General features: G+C 40.3%; 1 protein-coding gene across 1 annotated transcript in view; it reads left to right on the forward strand.

The window, feature by feature from the left end:
- The window catches only part of ACSL6 (acyl-CoA synthetase long chain family member 6), a 57255-nt gene extending 36616 nt beyond the window's left edge, over positions 1-20639 (forward strand). Inside the window, exons 10-21 of the mRNA XM_053990840.1 lie at positions 731-804; positions 3693-3770; positions 6406-6540; positions 7644-7778; positions 9538-9633; positions 10447-10519; positions 10923-11011; positions 11578-11694; positions 11933-12076; positions 12795-12896; positions 13863-13934; positions 15966-20639. Of these exons, the coding sequence (XP_053846815.1) occupies positions 731-804; positions 3693-3770; positions 6406-6540; positions 7644-7778; positions 9538-9633; positions 10447-10519; positions 10923-11011; positions 11578-11694; positions 11933-12076; positions 12795-12896; positions 13863-13934; positions 15966-16106 (1256 nt within the window). The 3' untranslated portion in view covers positions 16107-20639. The remainder of the gene's footprint in view (positions 1-730; positions 805-3692; positions 3771-6405; positions 6541-7643; positions 7779-9537; positions 9634-10446; positions 10520-10922; positions 11012-11577; positions 11695-11932; positions 12077-12794; positions 12897-13862; positions 13935-15965) is intronic.
- The last annotated feature ends 245 nt before the right edge of the window (positions 20640-20884 follow it).

The raw sequence follows: 20884 nt of genomic DNA on the forward strand, positions 1-20884 counted from the left end.
GAGCTGTACCATGGCCTGCCGACCATGGTGGAAAAGGAGTGCACAAAGGCAGAAGGTGGTGGTGCCGAGGTGCCTGCTGTTGGTGGATGAAATGCTGCAGGGGCAGTGCCCAGCTCTGGAACACAACACAGGGACTTTGCTGGCTCCCTAATGGGTTTAGAGCTGTCTTCAAGACACCTCTGCTGCTGATACTATTCATTCATTCATATGTCTCTTAATTGTAGTCTCAAAGGGTCTTCTTGAAGCCTAATTTTTACCTGCACTGCTCTCTGCATTTCTCATGTTACCCAGAGTACTGGCTAAGTAGGAGTACAACAGCCTTTGAAACAGTGTTTCTTGGTGTTCGAGATCATTCTTAGTCAAAATCTAGATGAAATAAATCCTCCCAAGAGAGGCTGGAACAGCCAGCCAAGTCTGATGGCTGTGCTCATTGAGTGGCTCCATCTGAGCACTCTCAGAAATTGCAGTTGGGCTATTTCTGCTGGAACCTGTTTTCCAGAGTCTCCAAGAGAAATATTTCTGTTTGCAGTGTTGTTTTATTAAGTTTTGAGTACTGCACTAAGTGTTTTTGGTGCATATTAGAGCACAGAAATTATGGTGAAAATTACATGTTTTAAAATTGAAGAAGCGGACATAATATTTTAACCATTTATTGTTTTGGTGTTTTGGTTAAGTTTTTGAAAGTTACCTTCTGGCTTATCTTTTAAACTCCTTCTCTCTTTCCTTTCAGGAAATCCCAAAGGTGCTATGCTGACCCATGGAAACGTGGTGGCGGATTTTTCAGGCTTTTTGAAAGTGACGGAGGTGATTACCCTAAGCTAGAAAACATTGCCATGTGCAGAGTGTGTGGGTTAAGCTGTGGCCCTGCATGAGCTGGAAGAGTGCTCTTGCAGATAAAAGATGACATTTTTCCTGCTCAGAGGGTCAAATCCAAGGGAATGGAGCAAGGCTGAATCTACAGTACTGGAGGGCATTAAATCCTCTTTCCAGCCCTGCCTCCCAGGCGCTGTAGGGCTTCTGAGAAACAATGCTGACTTCTGTAAATCAGTTCATTAACCCTTTTTGAAGAATTAGGAGAGCACACAAGCCCTGTACAGTTGAAACTGGTGCTTGAAGAGGAGTTCAAGCTCCTCTTGTGCTCTTTGTGTCCCATTGTGCCCAAAAATGTTGCCATTTATTTGAAACCTCTCTGCAAAGTGTGCGTGTGTATAAATATATATATATATATATATAAGAACATACGTGATTTTTTACAAGAATGGTTAATGGTTAATTTAATTGATATTCCAGAATATGTCTGTTTTTGTTATACATATTTCTAATACAGCATAGCAGAATGCTGGCCAAGTGCCTTTATAATATGTTTCATACAACATGCAAACTCATGTGTAGAAACAATATAGGAAGCAAAGTCAGTTGACCATGACATAGTAAGGATTTTATACATCTTATATAAAACAAATCTAAATAATCTAATTTCTGGTAGTGAACAGGCAATTCTATAAAGTAGTTACATGCACATAGGTTGGACAATTGGTTACCTCATACCCATTGCTGGTCTTATTGTTGATGTTGAAATTACTGCAGTTTTATTACTTTAATCCTGGAATTTTCTGAGATTTCCGGACCACTGGTGTAAAGAAACTGAGACATGTGATGTAAGAAATCCCACTGAACTCACATGTTCCAATGTTTGCAGGACTCAGCCTCCACAGTGTGCAGGACAAAATGCCAGTGAGGGCTCCTCAGCATGGAGCTCTCTGTGGCTTCAGTGGCAGCAAGAGGCACAAATGAAAGTTGAGGCATGAAGAGGCCTGAGCTTCTAAAGGCAGGAATTTATTTTGGAAGAGCACTAATTTAGAGCTGAGGGAGCTTGGCATCTTCCAGAACTGGTCCATAAAAATGGATTTAGTGTTTGCTGATGGAGTGGGACCCTGATTAATCTCAAAGGTATCAGATTGAGATCCAAGTCTGGTGTGATTTGGTAAATTTGTTATCTCCAGTCACCAGAGTATTGCTGGCAGAGGGTAAATGCCTGTAGCTGATCAACAAGATTTGGGTAATGTCTGACCCAGTAATGAAACAGAGTAAAGTGTGAAACACTTGAAAGTAATATAAATTAAAGAAATAAAATGAGAAGTCCTGTGGGTTTGCTGTTTACAAGTTCTTGTGGCAGTTTTGCTTAGTTCAGTGATTTCACAAACCGAACATATTTTTAAGTGAGTCCAGAGCTTTATTATAAGGTTGTTCTCAAATACCAAGAAGCTGTTCACATTTTTACATTTAACTGGACAACTGTGCCAACTGTGAAATGCTATTCAATGGCATAATTTTGGTCTGATTTAAAACCAGATTATTTTGCCTGGGCTCTTATAGCAGTAATAAAAAAACCCTGGTTGATATTAAAGGTTTTGCATTACTGTGCTTGCAGAAAATGAGGCCAAATTGAAATAATGTATCAATAGATCTGCAGGCCCTAATGGTTTCATTCATTCTGACAGACACAATAATATGAAATGGGATGCTGAGAACACCCACGTGGTCAATGATGTTTGACTTTGGTAGGTGATGGTTGAGAGGCCATACTCAAATCTGACCAGCACAGATTTAACTTCAATAAAATATCCCTTGAGGGATGAACTTCTGTGTCTGCCTTCACTGTATCCCAGGTCATGGGCTATTGATTCCTTCTGAGCAGTGGAGGTGCAAGTGGGTATAAACTGTTAATACTGTGAGCTGATAGATTTTTATACCTATTTTCCACTAACCACTGGCCTTGATCCAAATTATTGGGTAGTCAACCTTTCAGTTTTTCTAATCCATAATATTACAGCTAGCTGTACCCTAGGAAATGCAGGTTGAAAGGTTATTTTCTTTTGGAGAATGGATTAGGTAAGGCTCTTGGGGCCTTTGTTTATTCTAGCCTTCAAGAGAGAGTTAAAAACTTGGCAAAATCAAGACTGGCCACTTTTCCTCCCCTCTTCCCTTCTTTCCCCTGTCTGTGGGACAGTCATAATGCCCTTAAAATCACATTTTAATCACTTAAAATGATGAGAAACACTAACAGAAGTAATTCGTTTTTGAAGCCTAAGATTAAATCATTAGTTTTCCAACACATTGATTCAAATCAATGATTAACCGAAGGAAAAGGAAAAAAATGGCTAATATTGACTCTAGTAACACTGTGATTCTTGAATGGGCTGTATGCAATGTGGGAAAGTGCTGCTCCTGCAGAGCCCTGCTGGTGTCCAGGGGGCTCCTGCAGGTTAGCACTGGGATCCTTGGGGCTCCTGCAGGTTTGCCCCAGGATCCTGCTGTCTGCACACAGCTGAGAGCACAAATCAGGGTCTTGGCACCTCCTGGTAGAAAGCAGTGAAATAAAAATGGGATTCTCCGTCAGGGTGAGCCTCCATTCCCAGCGTGAGCTGCGCGGGTACAATCTGCCTTCTGCCAAGGAGAGCCCTCTCCATTGCCCTGTGTGTACATCTCCGTGCTCTTTACTCCTCCTGCTAACTGAGCTCCATGATGCTGTGGCTTTAACGCTTCCCTGTGTCCGCCGCTCCCTCCTCTCTTGACAATCTTTACCCTTTTGCTCCTCTGGTGCCATTTTTCTTTTTATTATTTTATGACTTTCTTGTTGTCTTCCTGTCAGTGTTTCTTTCCTTTCTGTCTCCCATGCCCTCCACCTGCAGAAAGTGATCTTTCCGAGACAGGACGATGTGCTCATCTCCTTCCTGCCTCTGGCTCACATGTTTGAAAGAGTTATACAGGTAAGAAACCTGCCTGAACTGACGAGGCCTCGTGGGGCTCCTTGTGTTTTCTTCCAGAGTCAGTGGTCTCCTACTTGTGAGGATGTACACATTTCCTATTTGCCTTTAGCACACATGTTTGAGAGAATGGTACAGGTAAGGTCATGGTGTCAGCGGAAATCATCTTTTTCCACGCCAACAACAAAAAAATAAAATAAAATGAATAAAATACTAAATAACCAGCGATATCTTGTAGCACTAAAAAGGCTTGTACTCCAGAAGTGCCATGTGCATAACACCAGAGCCATGGTCTCAGTGACATGGCTGTGAGTCCAGAGCGAGGCCGGGAGAGTTTCCCAAGTTCTCCAGCTTACACCTGGCTCAGGGTTTGAAAAACAGCCCTTCAGCAATGAGCCAAACTCATGGCTCATTCAGCTCAGGGCTACTGCTACCTGAGCAATTTGTGGGACAGCTTTTCAGAGCACTCTAGGGTGAAGTGTGGTGTGAGTCAAGATAATTTCGTGACATTTTCTGCATCAGCTAAAATGATATTATTGCATAAATAACATGATCTGAAAAAAAAAAAAAAAAACAAAACAACCAAAAAAACAAAACCAAAACCAAAAAAACCCCAACCTAACCTGGCAGATACTGAAAAAGAGGAAACTGAGATCATGGTGAGACACATGATCCTCCTGGCAGGGCAGTGTATGGTAGCCATTCACTGGAGCCTGTGTCCCCTGGGAATTACGGCAGATCCAACCTTTTGCCAGCCAACAGAACTGACTCCATGTCTCTTTGGGGAAAAAAAAAAAAAAAAAGGTGATGACTTGTGCTGCAATTAGTGAGTTAGGCCAGTCAGGTGAGACAGCTGCATCAGGTCTCCTGACCTGAGAAGCTGCAAACTTAAAATTGATCCAGTATGTGAAGATTGGATCTGGATCCAGTTGCAGCTCTGTACTTTCTCAGGGAGGCCTGTTTCAGGCTGAAAGCACACTTTCTGAGTCAGACAAGCATCTGAATATAAACCTCCCACTTCTTAGTAACATCTGTGCCAGAAATAATATATTTTTCCCTGTTAAAACTCTCACAAATTGGAAGTAAAAGCCCATGAAAGATTTGGAGAATTACAGCCCAGCCTTTCTCCACCTGCAAGGCAAGTTGGTCAGTGTGCCAGCACTGTTCAGGCAAACAAGAATATAATTATTCAAAATTCATCTGATGGGTGGGCAGAAAGAAATTAGAAACATTGAAAATGCTTTCATTTCACAGGATATTGCTGTACTGAAAGGGACAGCCTCCAAAGGATGTCCAGGTTTATCCTCCCATCTGAAACAGCTTAATATAAAGATTTTTTCAAGAGGGCTAAAAAGTAATTTTCAAAAGCATTTTGAACAGCAAGCACCGCATCAGTGTCCCTAGTTTTAGCCAACATTATTCATTCCTGGAATTTACAATTAAAATCATACAGATACATTCTTTAAAGCTAAAAATTTCTACTTGTTATTTTCAATTCCCAGTGAGCACACTGGTTACATTTTCTTTTTTAAATTAATGTGCAGTGTAAAGCACAGATTCAGCAGTGTGATTTTCATTAAACCCACATCACACGTAAAATTCCTGTGGTTTCAGCTGATGGAGACAGTCTCTAACTGCCTGACAGAGCAGTGAGAGCAATTTGGTTAGTATTGCAGATTTTTAGGAGCAGCACAAAAGACATGGATGTCTCATAAGGAATTTTCAATTTATTTAGTTATTTGGGAAAGACAAGCCCACAAAAGGGAGCTGAAGTTTTCAGTCTACTCAGGAAGGCTGGGCTCAGCTCTGTCATCACAGGCACTTGCTGAGGACACTTTCTCCGCCATGCACTGTAAAACCATGGGAGAAGTGCTGCTCTCCAAATGTTCTTCAGTGATAAAATACCAGATTGACCAGTCTGTGATGGCTTCTTGGCAGGGTTACTGGTTACCCATAACCAGCGACTCATGGCCAGCAGCCCCTCTGCCCCATCTCACATATTGAGCTCCATTCTGCTGATGAGGAAAACATCCTGCTTTGTTTTCCAGTACAAGGCTTCTGGATTTGTAGATTCCATACAAGTCAAGCACCTTTCATGAAGTGGGCTTCTATTTCTGGGATACAGGATCAGGCACTGTATTGCTAACGTAGTTTATATTATTGTATTTAAACAAAACTAAAGTATTAACATCTAAAAATTGGCTGCTGCTCCGTGTTTTATGATGTTTCTTACTTTGCATTTCTGTATTGACGATAGGTCCTCGTGCTGTAAGCTGCTATGGGAGGGCTGGGCTTTAGGAAAGTTCTGATACAGACTCTGAACATAACTGGGACTTCTCCATTCCCATATGCAGGGAATGAAGGGAAATCCCTCCTGAAAATTTTGATTTCTTGTTCTTCTAGAACAAGTGGTAAATTTGGCAGATGCTGAATTGCTTGTACTGAAAAATGCCCAGAACTATTTGGATATTTCTATTCAGCGCACAATTTATTGTTACTTTATTGTACTTCCAAAGTCCCATTTTTGCCATATTGCAGAGTAGAAATTCAGAAAAGGAGCTTCTGCGCTTGGGAGGAATGCTTTGCTTTGGGAATTGAAAGCAAAGGGGTTACATGTGTTCCTCTGTCTCCCCATCAGTCTGTAGTATACTGCCACGGAGGGCGAATTGGCTTCTTCCAAGGAGATATTCGCCTCCTGTCCGATGATATGAAGGCACTGCGGCCAACCATCTTCCCCGTGGTGCCACGGCTGCTGAACAGAATGTATGACAAGGTGAGCTGGATTTTGATTTTACTCTTTTTGGAGCAATGGAGTTTATGTCCCTTTACTACTCATGTGGAAGAATTCCCTTAGTCATGGAGATTTCTCAAGCAGATGACACTAGTTCTGCCTTGCTGCAGACACATTCTCACCCTGTGTAATGGATACAGCTCCATCAGTGTGTAAGTCTGTATTATGGCTTACACAGACTCCAGACACAGCTATCACGTGTGAATATGAAATCCCTCTGTATTAGCCTCCTACCCTGTTCTCATTAAGATTACCAGTGATGTTTCTAGAGGTACAGGATTTTTTTCATCACAGAAACATCAGTCAAACCTGGCTGCACAAGGACTTTTTGTGCCCTTCAACCAGATTTGAAACTCAAATCTCTCATTCTGGTGGCAACAACAGCTGGAAATCAGAAATTTCAAAAAGCCTTTGAGATTTAGGCAGGGTAAATGTGACAGTGGCTTTTGGATTTACAAATCTTTAAAACTAAGGTAAAGGTATTGCAAGGTATTTAAGACAGGCATGTCTGGTCATCACGTTAAATCTGTTTGACCAGCTGGGAATATTTATTCCTCAGAAGACTTATCTGCTAAAGACAAGCTTAAGCACAAGCTACTGATTTAATTTTTTACCAAAGGTCAGGGCTTCTGTGCTTTATTACGGGCACAGGCACTGGGGGTTTCTCATTTGTTGAGGTGGAGTTCACGCTGGTGCCTGATTAAGCTCAGGTAAATGCAGCCCCCATCACCACATCAGTCAATACTGATACCTGTTCATGTTGCTGATTCCCTTTTGCTCAGGTTGCATGAACTTCACTGAACCCTGTCACAGAAATTATATAGTAAGAGCAGCCCTGTCAATCCAGTCGAAGCCTGCACCACCATCCTGCCTTTTCCCCCACAAAGGAACCACATGTGCAATAGGGAATGGAGCGAAACACGTCATTCCTTTTTCCCCCACTAACAAACCCCAGTGTAGCCTTGTTTACCTGTGCTGAAAATGTAGCTGTACCCACCTGGCTATGGGGGTGTCACGGGGAGAACAGGTGTTGATGTGCTCCCTCTTCTCTGTGATACCTCATCTGCCATCCCGTGCTCCTGCAGATCTTCAGCCAGGCTGACACATCCCTCAAGCGCTGGATCCTGGAATTTGCGGCGAGACGGAAAAAGGCTGAAGTTCGAAACGGCATCATTAGAAACGACAGTTTGTGGGATAAGCTTTTCTTTAATAAAATACAGGTAAGTGATTCAAGAAGTGAGTCTGAAGTCAAAGAACTCTAGTTTCTTCTAGCAATGACTGGTTTTCTGACAAGGGAGTTTCAGACAGTAGGAAAAATTTCTTCATGGATAGGGTTGTCAAGCATTGGAACAGGCTGCCCAGGGCAGTGATGGAAGTGTTAAAAAAGGATGTGGATGTGGCACTTGAGGACATGGTTTAGTGGTGAAGATGGTGCTGGGTTGATGGTAGGACTTTGATGATCTTAGAGGTCCTTTCTAACCTTAACAATTTTATGATCCTATGATTCCTTAAAGTCAGTGTAGTCCACTTGCCTGATGATGAACTGTGGGCAATCACTACTCACTAGGGAACAACAGACTAGAAAATGGAATAGAAAAAGGGAACTGAGCACAGTTTGCTGCTCCGTGAAGTTTTGCCATATTTATTTTTACTTTTTTTGGTTTTGTTTTTAAACACCATGCATAATGTCAAAATTTCAATTCTCTCAGGGATAACTTTCCAGAGGGAAATAGAGAAACACAAGGCAGGCTAAGATGACATTTGCCACATCCGTCTTCAGCAGCACCAAGAAATCACTAATTTATGGAATAGTGCCACAATTTTTTTGCAGCTCTCAGATAGAAACTGTACCCCTGCAGGGGAGGAAAGGTATCTAGGGATGAAATTCAGAAAGGTGGTCATGAAAAGGAGTCACTGATCAAAGAGATGCTGCTCCAAAGTTTTCTACAAAATCTCAACAAATAGGATTGGATTTAGGGTTGGGTTTCAATTGGGCATATTCAAACCTACTTTTCCTCCTAGGAAAAGAATAAGGTTGTAAAGAACAATGCACACATGAATCATGGTTTAGCAACCATGAAGAAAGAAATCAGAGTGCCCTTCTGCTTCCCACACATCTCAGTAAAAAAAGCTATTAAATTGGCTTTAAACCAGTTTTTTTGGGGCTCTGTACTACTCTGGGAGGCTCTAATTACTTCATTTTTTTAATCGGATGACTTATCTGGAGACATGCCACTTTATTTTTAACTAAAGAAACTGACTGTACTTGTGGTCTGTGGATTAGTTCTCCTCAGTGTGCAAAGACAGCAGAGTTCACCCTGCCGGGAGCGAGCCAGGCTGCATATTGATGCAAGGGCTGGCGAGACGGGAAGACTCAGTCAGCAGTTGTTTTCTTTTGTGCTGGGTTTTCTTTTTTACTTCTAGAATAAAGAAAAGGAAATGAAGGGGGAGGAGAAAGAAGTAAAATAGGACACAGGAATTGATGTAATACCCTCCAGAAATATTTGAAGGTCATCTGCCTTAAAAAAGGGACAACATTATTTTAGAGGGCTTGGGAGGCAATTCATTAAAACCAGTGAGGTGTAAATAAGCAAAGAAGACTGGATGGGGAAGAGTCTGTTTTTCCCAGCAGTTCCCAGAGCCAGGTCTGCAGCCTGCCCAGGCACTGCAGTAGCAGGAGCCCAGGCTGAGCAGCTTGTCCTGCCAGGGACATGAGCACTCCTGTCTCTGTACACTGAATGGGGTTTTATCCCTCAGGAAAGCTTCAGAGCTAGTTCATATTTCCATACACGGCCACATCACAGAACCACAGAATGGCTGGGTTTGAAGACTTCTTGAAGTTCATCTAATTCTGATCCCATGCCATGGGCAGGAAATCCTGCACATCTCTCCTAGAGAGAGCATTTTGTGTAAGCTCACTGTTTTGCTATCTGCAGTAGCTTCTGACGCTTTCTTTTGTTTCCCCCTGCTACCAAACAGGCAAGTCTTGGGGGGTGTGTCCGCATGATAGTGACCGGCGCTGCCCCTGCGTCCCCCACTGTCCTGGGCTTCCTCCGCGCGGCCCTCGGATGCCAGGTGGGTTTGTGTGGCTGTTCAGGGATGTTCATCCACTGCTAGCAAGAGAACACGTGGTATTTAAGAAAGGAGATGGGTTAGACCCTCGGAACTGCATTTAGGACAGCTGTACCAGGATGGATTGAACAGCAGGGCTTGGGGCAGCCACGAAGTCCTGGTACACTCGGAGCTCAGTGGGGTGGGAACAGCCTTGGGATGGCAGTAACAGGCAAGAGATGTTTTCACTTTGGGCATCTCCCAGAAAAACCCCACAGGCTCATCCTCTCAGCACCAAACCGAGTATGTGAAATTAAATGTGTTTGTGCAAGTGCTGGGAACTTCATTACACAAGTTTTATTCTATATATAAATGGAGAGAGCTAATCCTCAGATGTCAGCCTAACCCACTTGAGATGTCCACTGCATTATTTCTCTGTGATAGGAAGCCCAGGGCAACTGAAAGTTCTCATTTGAGAGCCTAAAATTAGTCAGGAAAAAAAGAAAAAGGGTGGATTTTCAAAATGTCCCACAAAAATACCTTTTTTCCCCCAATAATAAGTTTCTCTCATAGTGCAGCATGTGTCCTGACTGAAAGGCTAAGTGCTCAATTCATCTCCTATTTTCAATGATAGAGAGCCATAGTCTTTCCTAGTTATGTAAATGGAATTTCGTACACTAGAAGCCAGGGACAATGTCCTCATGGCAAATGGGCACTCACACATTGCAGCTGCAGCCTCAGCTCACAGGACTGTGCAACAGAGGGCAATGCTTGGGATTTCAGTTTATATTAGCAAAATCTTTTATGGTCTTTTAAAGATACCTGTCTCTTTGTCAGGTTTATGAAGGTTATGGCCAAACAGAATGCACAGCTGGATGCACCTTTACAACTCCAGGTGACTGGACATCAGGTAATTATTTTCTTCCACCATTTGAAGAAATAAAAGAAATGCACATTCCTTTAGGAAATTATGGACTGTAACATCAAGGCCAGGTTGGATGGGGCTTGGAGAAACCTGATCTAGTGGAAGGTGCTCCTGCCCATGGCAGGGGGTTGGAATGAGATGAGTCTTAAGGTCCCTTCCGACCCAAACCACTCTATGCTATTTCAGAACAGGTTTTATATCCAAAAAGGAGGTGTTGGTATTTAGTTTTAATAGTGCAAAACCTTAATTAAGGAAATTATTTCTGCACACAGACACAGCTCCTGCAAGAACATCCAGTGTATCTACAACTATGCAAGTAACTAATGATAAAATGCTAATTATTTTTTATAGGAGAGATGACAAGTGACTTGATAACTTTGATTTCCAGGTCATGTAGGAGCCCCTTTGCCCTGTAACTTAATCAGATTGAAGGATGTGGAAGAACTGAATTATTTTGCTTCCAAAGGAGAAGGAGAGGTAGCAAATCACATTTTTATATCAAATTCTCACTAGTTAACACTGTATGAAGTAGTTTATAGAAGCATTTTACCTTTGTAGTGTGCATGGTTGCTGATGTGTTACATCGTGCAATCAGGAAAGGAAAATGGAAGTTTAACAACAGAGCAGCAAAGAATTAATGAAAAAGGAGCTGTGGCAGTACTTCCAGCCTGATTCCTTGAACTGCTAAGACTGAATTAATTAGTTCAGCTAAGAAGAGCTGAATTGCTACAATTTCTACATTGCTGTGATCTCTACATTGCTGTGATTTCTATACTACACAAAAATTAAACTTATTGAAATAACTTTGTTATTTTTAACTGCAAATGGAATGCAAATCAACTTCAAACAAATCAGTTTTGCAAACCCTACTTCATATTTCCATTAGCTTGAAAAAAATCCATAGATAGTTTAATAACCCAATCTATTTTAGTTTCATGGAGCACAGTCATTAAAATATTTCAGTATTTCAATTCAAATATACTTAACTTGTATTTATAGCAGAATAAGAAAATAATTAATCATCACCCCTGGTTGTTTTGCAGATCTGTGTGAAAGGACCCAATGTGTTTAAAGGTTACTTGAAAGATGAAGAGAGGACAGCTGAGGCGCTGGACCAGGAAGGCTGGCTTCACACAGGAGACATTGGAAAATGGTTACCTGTGCGTACTGGACACACTCAGAGTTCTTATGGCAATTGTATTATCCCAAGTAAATTTTCAAGGACTGAACTTAGGTCTCCAAGAAAGTCTATCTTTACAAAGGATTGAGTTTATATTTGGCAGAATAAGCATTTGAAAGCACAACAGGCAATTGAAAGCTCTGTTAAAGACAGACTGTTTGTTGAATTTCTGTGGTTAAATAACTGCTCTGGGAATTCTCATTTCTTTCTCCTAACAGAATGGGACCCTTAAAATTATTGATCGGAAAAAGCATATATTTAAACTTGCTCAGGGAGAATATATTGCACCGGAGAAGATAGAGAATATCTACATCCGCAGTGACCCTGTTGCTCAGATCTATGTCCATGGAGACAGCCTGCAGGTACAAACCAAGCATTCAGAAAATCTTACTTTACTCTTAGTAGTTAGAAGACACAGCTGGGCATGAAGGAAGGGAAAATGTGAGTGGATCACGCCACATTGTCCACCTCCTGCTTTGGAGCTGGCTGACAGCCAGGCAGGAACTGAGCAGCTGGTGTGACCCTGAGCAGCTTAGAGAATGCTGTGGCCGAAGATCAAGCTTTTAAGTTGGCTTTGGTGTCACTCTTTGGGTCTCCAATGCTGTCCTTTGCCACCATGCCTGTGGTTAGCCAGGAAAAGGCAAAGCCCCCCACACTGCCTGCTCATTCTGACCAATCTTGTTCTGTTAATTTGCACATTTACACACACACCTACAGCTTTTGAAACCAAAGTGGCAATTCATCCTCTGCATTCAAGGCTCACAAGCATGAGCCTTCCCTTCCCAGAGTTTGCCTGGGACTTGCAGGGCCACGTGAGTTATTAATGTCCAGGAGGAGCACAAACCCAGCTGAGGGTATTAAAACTGTTGGTAAATGCACAGTCACAGACAAACTTTTATCTGAGAGAAAGGCACGGGTATCAGAATGTACTTCATGACGATATGTTAGCAAATTATTGACATAATTAAACAAGAAGTAGTAAACATGCAGAAATTCAGCTGATTTGTGTATTCACTTCAGTGTGGAGCCTGGAATGTGATTCAGCTTTCGTCTACAACTCTCCTTCTCCTTTACCTGCAGGCCTTCCTGGTGGGAATTGTGGTGCCCGATTCCGAAGTCATGCCAGGTTGGGCAAAGAAAAGAGGGTTTGAAGGAACATATGCAGAACTCTGTAAAAATAAGGTTTGTATCTGTAGTACAGACTTTTTTTTTTTTTTTTTTTTTTTTTTTGCTGTAGCATTATGTGTGCACAATACTGTGTCTAGGAATGACAAGTTCAGTGACAAGAATTATTTCCTCACTGAACGTTCAGCAGGGTTGACCTGGGTCCAGTGATATGTGTTGACTGGTGGTACTGACCTCTGCCAGCTCTGGTGTGGGGGGGCCAAGAGTCTGCCTTGCAGAGAACAACAGTACAGCATGAGGAGAGGTTGTGTTTGCTTACATTTCTTAAATAAGTATTTTCTGTGGTGACCAGCAACAGGACCAGAGGGAAGGGTCTGAAGTTGTGTCAGAGGAGGAATAGGTTGGATATTAGGAAAAGGTTTTTCCCAGAGAGGGTGGCTGGGTGCTAGAACAGGCTTCCAAGGGGACTGGTCACACCATTAAGTCTGACAGAGCTCAGAAGAGCATTTGGATAACACTCTCAGGCACATAGTATGACTCTTGGGGCTGTTCTGTGCAGGGCTGGGAGTTGGATTCCATGGTTCTTGTGGGTCTCTTCCAGCTCAGGACGTTCTGTGATTCTATAAAAAGGACTCAAGTCTTAAACACATGCTCTGTAATACTGAGGAATTACATTGGATCACATCAATAAATACTGATGCCACTGAACCATTCCACTGGTGTCTGTGGGCAATGATTCTGCATTGAAGTCTGGCAGATGGCTGAAGAACTGTAAATGTAACAGCTATGTCACATAGCTGGGTTGAAAATAGAACCTTACTTTTCATACCAAGGAGACACTTAACATCACCACACTTAAGTGTAATGTTTATACATTACAATAGAATTTTGCTAATTACATATTAACTGTTAGTAAGGCACTTGAACTTTACTCAGAAACACTTCTTTTGGTGAACAGTGAGCATTAATTGCATGTACGTAATTGACTATGGTAGCTCATGGGGAATTTCTGTTTTAATGCAGGAACTGCAGCAAGCGATAATGGAAGACATGGTACGGTTAGGGAAGGAGAGTGGGCTTCACTCCTTTGAGCAGGTAAAATGAAACACATCATTCAGTGTGGTCAGGCAGGCAATTTGTCTGTATAGAAGAGGGATTTGTCAGCATTTATCATGCTACTACAAACCTTTGTTGTAGCTGTACATGATGTTTTTGGAAAGAGCTTTATTGTTGGCAAGTTGTATTTATTCCTTTAGAAAAATGTATTTGCTGTGACTGCTTCCCATCCATATTTGAAATCTGAATTAAATTTAGTGAAAGTTTTGGGTGCAGAGATCAAAATCTAAATCGGGGACATGGATAATCTCCAGACTGACAACCAGAGGTCAAGATAAACATCTGTAGGAGTCTGACTTTTCTGCCACTGAAAGCTCTGTTAGAAATAGGGTCACTAATTACTACTCTTATACCTGACCTTCAAATGCTTCTGGTTTCTTTATTTTTAGTCTGGGCACTAGTTCTTTCCTGCCTGTGTAAATATTTCTGCAATAGAACTACAAGCACTTCAGAAGGGAAGATCTGAAATCAACCATGGTCTACATAGCATTAAAAACACAGAAAAATTATCCACCCCATTTTAAAATGTCAAATGCTTCTTTCTGTTGAAAAAACCAAACATCTTAATCATTATATATAATTAGCAAGGGCTTTTTTGCTTTTGTTTAGACTGTTTCTGGGTGACAATTCTAATGAGTAATTCACCATATTGGAGTGGAACAGAAGCATCATTAAACATAACCCTGTTATTCTTAATTTCTCAGTTACCAATGCAAATGAAATGACACCTAAAAGAAATTTATTTTAAAATAATTCCGTATAAAGCATAGTTTTTAATGCACATAATTGTCTGTGCCAATAAGTCTTGTTTGCCTCTCCCATGGTCTTCACAGTATGAAATATCCTCAAGTAATTGATTCCACCAGCAGGTTTCAATTAATAAAGTAGTGAGGAAAGCCTTATCATCTTCCTAAAAACTGGGACAAAATAATAATAGAATAGAATAAAAAATAAATTATACAATTTTCAAAATTAAAGGGCTTCAAAACTTCATCTCTGTTGCAATATGTAATCTTAATACTTTGAGCCAGATACTGTGGCTAATGTTCTTGTGGGATGGGATCCCCTGTTTATGGGATACTCTTTATCATCCCCCGTCCTTGTCTGCAGCTTGGATTTCTGTCTTGAGACTGACAAGTGTGACTTCTATAACCATCAGCTTCCAGGATCTGAAAACTAACGCAGCAAACTGGGGAGCACTAATAGCATGAACACCGATTTATGAAGGATTGCATGGGGGCAGGACCTGGATCACGATGCTTGCAGGGAAAGATGAATCACATATCTAAGGAATAGAAAATGGATTTGCAGCCTATATTGCTGCAACTCCCAGCCAAACAAACTGTAAAGCAGTCTGGCTTGAGGAATCACAAAAGCAGCAGATGGCTGGGGAATTTTATCTTAAATCGGTGGGCTCTGACCAGTCACGCAGCAGTTTTCTGCTTTCTCCGACACCAGCATGGGAAGGAAAAGCTCACTCCCATCTGTGCTGCCAGGCTCCCCACTGTGCTCAGAGCCACTGCCTCAAACAAGGGCAGCCTTGTGAAATGCCATTTGCAACAGCTAAAAGATTTGTATCATTTTAATTAGCTAAAGATGATCATCATGTACACATTTTGTGCCTGCAAAGCTTCATGATAATTTTGCACTTTTGAATCTGCTGTTTATTTTTGCAGTGGGGTTAAGTTGAGGTTTCCTAGCACAACTCCCTGCCTTTGCCCTCTCCCCCACTGCCTTTCAGCTGTGTGAAACTGCCGTGACAATATTACTCTGTCCCTTGTGTGCTGCCTCGCTGTGCTCTGGCCTTGATTTCATACAGAATAGAAGTTTATGTGCTTATCCTCGTGGAGAGCTCTCTTCTGTGGGCAGGGGATGGAAAGCCTAGGAACTCAGCAGAAGAGTGCCCTGGACTTGAGGCACCACCAGAGGGAAGCACAGCGAAAAAAGTTAATGTTTATTCAGTGTGATGCCTGTAACCTTTGCTATAAATATATTCCTCTTTTATTTTAGGTCAAAGCCATTTATATTCACTCTGATATGTTCTCGGTGCAAAACGGTTTGTTGACACCAACATTAAAGGCTAAGAGACCAGAACTGAGAGATTACTTCAAAAAACAAATAGAAGAGCTATATTCAAGCATCTCCATCTGAAATCATGGGAAGAATCTTCTGAGTAATGGACTTCATAGCAATATTAGAATAATACTCAAAAACTACAGAGCCAGAACGACACTGCTGAAATGGATAAGCATCTGAATCTTACATTTGAGCCTTTCATTTTTCTAGCATTTCATCACTAACCATATTTTCCCTTCTTTTTGCCATCAGGTGTGATACAATTTCTTTTTTACTCTAGGTACACAGTAAGGCACTACTAAAAGCTATACTAAATTGCCACAAAATATGCAGAAATTTCAATCTATGACCGAGTAAATTATGGAAGCATATCTTATAAATAACTACAAACATTTCTAGTTAAAATAGGGACAATTTCAGGTATGTCTGTTGATATTTGATTGTATACAACCTAATATATTAGAAACTAAATTAATAAGTAATTCAATAATGTGGTCTACCTCAAATAATCAGTGACTGATGGTGAAAGTAAAAGTCTATTTTCTCTGATGTGGAACTTCAAGCTGGATATTGGTTTATATAGTAAGTGATAGTTTTTTATATTTTTCAGGACATAAATGACATTGATTTGATTTAATCATTGATTACTTAACAATCAGAACAGAAATAGGAAGGAATTTCCCACTATCTGTACTTAATAGACCTATTAGTATATTACATCTAATGGATTAATGTTACCTGGAAATGACAAGAACAGGGTAGGAAGCAATAGCACAGATTTCCCTCTATTTCCTTTTCATCCAAGCACAGTTTATCTATGGTATGCAGATTCTGCATTAGGGCTCCTTCAGTCCAGTGCACTCACGGACATCTGAACTGCTCAAACGGAGAAGGTTGCAAAAGCATCACTGGCTCTGTGGTGATTTTAGGTGGGAGTTCACGATAATCCATATGCTCCCAATCCCTAATTTATTACTTCACATGCTGCTAATACTGTGTAGTCCAGCTGGACTAACTCCCTTTCAGAAACAGTGCTAAAGAAATGGAGCACAAAGAATAAGCTGTGATTCTGGATGGGGCTTAGTAAAATGGAAAGGTTTAGGAAAATGCCAGCCTGAGATGCAGCAGTGGAGGGCATCCTTTGTCTGGCTATGGAAGGGGAAGGAATACTGCCCCAAAAGACTCATGGGGATGGGCTAAAGGCTGTGTTAGCCATCGCTGTGCAAGTGTCACCGTATGGCAGAACAGTGGACGTGGTGGCAGAAAGGCCTGTCATGGGAACATCTTTACAGTCAGACATCTGGAAGCATCAAATCCCATTGGCATCACCTCCAATGGCCTCTCTGGAACAACCAGCAAGTTGTCTGGATAAAACCTTACATTTCGGTGGTCATCAGAAAGCGGATAAGTCTCACAGGGAGTAGGAACAGACTCTAGAGCTCCCTCTTGGTACAAAGCACAGTACAAGGCAAAGAGAAAACTGTCATGTCAAGTTGCTTGAATACTTGGATGTCGATAGCTTCTTCTGCTAAACAGGGTCCTAAATTATCTGTGTATTTTACTAGCTGATGTTTGTTGCACCAGTACATGCTAGCATGGAGCTGTGCCTGCTAGATCTTTGCTAGGACAGTGGAAGCATACTGATTTTCTCTCTTAAAGTGGAATCCGCTGTAGACTTGTGAAGCTAAAAGTTTAAATTTTTAATCTAAACAATATCTTATTTTCGCTCTGAAGTTCTGTTGCATGCTTCCAAGTGAAATAAATTGAATTAATAAGTTAGTGTTTTACAAAGACTGATTTATTGCAGTGATTTCAGAATAAAATGATACATAGGAAACCATATCAGTAACGTAATGACTCAAAGAATGTGACAGTTTGATTTATCAAATGTGTGTTTGTCTGAATCCCTTTATGCATCTGATTCCTCATTTGATTTCAGTGCAGTGACTCATATTAGTCCAAAGCAAGTAAAGAAATATCTGAGATCTGATGGGATCACCATTTTTCACCAATGTACGCAGCAATAGCATTCCTGGGGAATTTGCGTGTGCCACGTCAATAGAGGATAAGGATTATTGCATAAAATCTGGCTCTTTAGGTCAAGTCATAAAGGATTTTTATCTCAGTGGAGTTTGGTTCATATCCTTTTTGTATCAGCCAAAAGACAGTCATTACATACACAACCTTCCAAGCAATGGAGAATTAAATTCAGTACAATTTCCTGTCTGTTTTAATGCAATAGTTTTAAAATAAAAAAACCCAAACCCTAGTCATCTAAGAAGTAAAGAAAAGCTATTTTTCACTGAGTTTTTTTTGCCATTTGAATTTGATTTACTTTTCTCTTAAGGTGATTTCAGGTTTTTTGAGACAACTAAACTCTGTATAAGTCCAGAAGATCCCAATATGAGTTTATTTACAGCTTAGATGGCTGTTATTTTTACGTTTATGACCCTGAATAATATATCTATATTTTTTTGATATTTGATGCAAAATATCAGATGCACTAGAGCAAAATATATGAACAACAAAATAATAAGAAAGAAAAGCAGATGTGGCCACACTGGATGATGCAAAATCTGAGATGGGTTTTGACACACCAAAAGTGTGAATGCTTTCAGAACTTGTGAAAAATTATATAAATAAACTAAAAGCTCTCTTTTATACTTGTATAATCAGATTTTCCTCTTCAGGTCACCCTCTCACAACAATCATAACGATATAAGAGATTAACACTTGAAAAACAGACGTGCATAAGGCATGAGCTAGGCTCAATCCTGCTTCTCTTCAAATTCCAGGCATATTTATTTTGTACTGAGCTTTCTTAAACTGAAACATTTGTGACCACCAAGGAAAAATCCCCAGGGCTGTCCAATAACCAGGTTGGGTTTTTTTTGTTTGTTTGTTTGGGGTTTTTTGTTTGTTTGTTTTGTTTTGGTTTGGTTTTTTTGTTTTTTTACCTTAAGATAACTAATTATAAAATTAGTTTCTATTACTCATCTTAAAGACCGGCAACTCTTTTTGCAGCCAGTTTTACAGTTGCAGTACTGCATTCTTGATTCTTCCTGGGCCTGGTGCTATGCCTGTGGAATCACTGGAAAACTGTCTTATAAGTCTTAAGACTTAAAAAATCACAATAAAATACATTTTTTCAGGAAGAGGCTCTTACTTAGTTATATATTTTGTATGTTCTTTTCTTGATATATTGCAAAGAGAAAAATCTGTTCTGCCAAATGGCACAACATGTGAGCAGAAACCAGACCAGAGTCTTTAACCCCATGTAGGCAGGAAATACATGGAATAATTCTGTCCTGAAAGGCACATTTGCAAGTTAAAACGCTTGATGCACATCAGGTGAGACAGAGACGGTGAGTTTTTATTGATAAAGTACCATTTTGCAGTCTGTCAGTATCTATCAGCAACACTAAAGTCCAGTCTCGTTTTTGCCATGAATATAAAATTCTCATGTGTAAGAAAACAATCTGACCTTAACCTCTGGAATGAAAAAAATAACTTAGGGTTTTTTTTTTTTTTTTTTTTTTAGTTTTACATGTGTTAAAAGCACAAACTGCTGATCTATATGTAAATAAATGCTACAAGATGAATGTAAAATTGGAAAGAATATACTATTTTTGCATGGTAATAGGTGACTTAAAGACCTCTTGATGTCTTTGAAAAAAAATTGAAAAAGCATTTTATTTAGAGGCAACTCTTTTGGCCTACCTTTTGTATCTTTAGTTCACTTTGGTATTCTCTAAGGGAAAAAAATCAGAATTAAATCATTGTTTCTTCTTGGAATTGATGTTCTTCAGAATTTTACACATTTGGTGGTTTCTGTACCACCTTTGTGCCTGTGAAACAATTAAGTTTTCAGAAAAGAAATCTGGATGCCTGTAGCCCAGAAGTGAAAAAGTTTTAGATCCTTTGAATTCTTCCGTAGAAAAATGTTTTCTAAGGCATCTGGAGTCCCTTTAAGCCCTTCATTTCAGCTTTTTGTTAGGTATTTTAGCAAAGTAAAAGCAGCCAACAAATGAGGCATTTTGGTAAGTGTTACCTATTGTATTTTCAACTGAAAGTGAAGGAGGTTAAAATTTAACATATACATTTGTGTAAAAAAAAATCCTGTTATTAAAAATTTTTCAGTTTTGGTATATTAGCATGTATATCAAAGAATCATCTATGGAAACTTTTGTAAAGAACTAAATTTTCACCTTTCTCAAAACTGCTCATAAGATTTTCTCGTGGACTGACATACAATAAATGCTCTTTTATAAAATCTGTTGTTCCTCCAGCACTTTGTCCTCACCATTGGTCTGAAGTCATTGGGAATGTGTGGCTAAACTAAATGTGTTGTAAAAATAAGAAATTATGTAAAATAAAATAATGACCAAAAGCATATTGGGACATGAGATTGATTTTAGCAATCTCCTATGAGAACTAATTGTTGCGAAGTTCTCTGAAGATGCAGCAGTCTTTCTGTAATGGTTTTGATTTTAAATTTAAATCAGTAATAATATAACCACATGTATATGCTTGTTTAATATGAATTGCAATTGGGAATGCATAGTATTTTTTCAGATTGTGTCTAAACCAATAAAGTTTCAAAGCATATGGGCTCTATTCCGGTTTTTGTGTGCGCTTTCCCTTCACTCCGAAATGCAGAAATGGAAGTGCCCAAAGCCTGGAAGTGCCCAAAGCCTGGAAGTGCCCAAAGCCAGGGTGGATGGGGCTTGGAACAACCTGGTGTGGCAGAAGGCGACCCAGCCTGGCAGGGGCAGGAGGTTGGAACACGATTATATCTGGGGTCCCTTCAACCCAAATCATTCTGATTCTATACAATCTGTTTTTTCAGGTAA

The sequence above is a fragment of the Vidua macroura genome, chromosome 15, assembly GCF_024509145.1.
Source record: "Vidua macroura isolate BioBank_ID:100142 chromosome 15, ASM2450914v1, whole genome shotgun sequence".
Classification (NCBI taxonomy): Eukaryota; Metazoa; Chordata; class Aves; order Passeriformes; family Viduidae; genus Vidua; species Vidua macroura.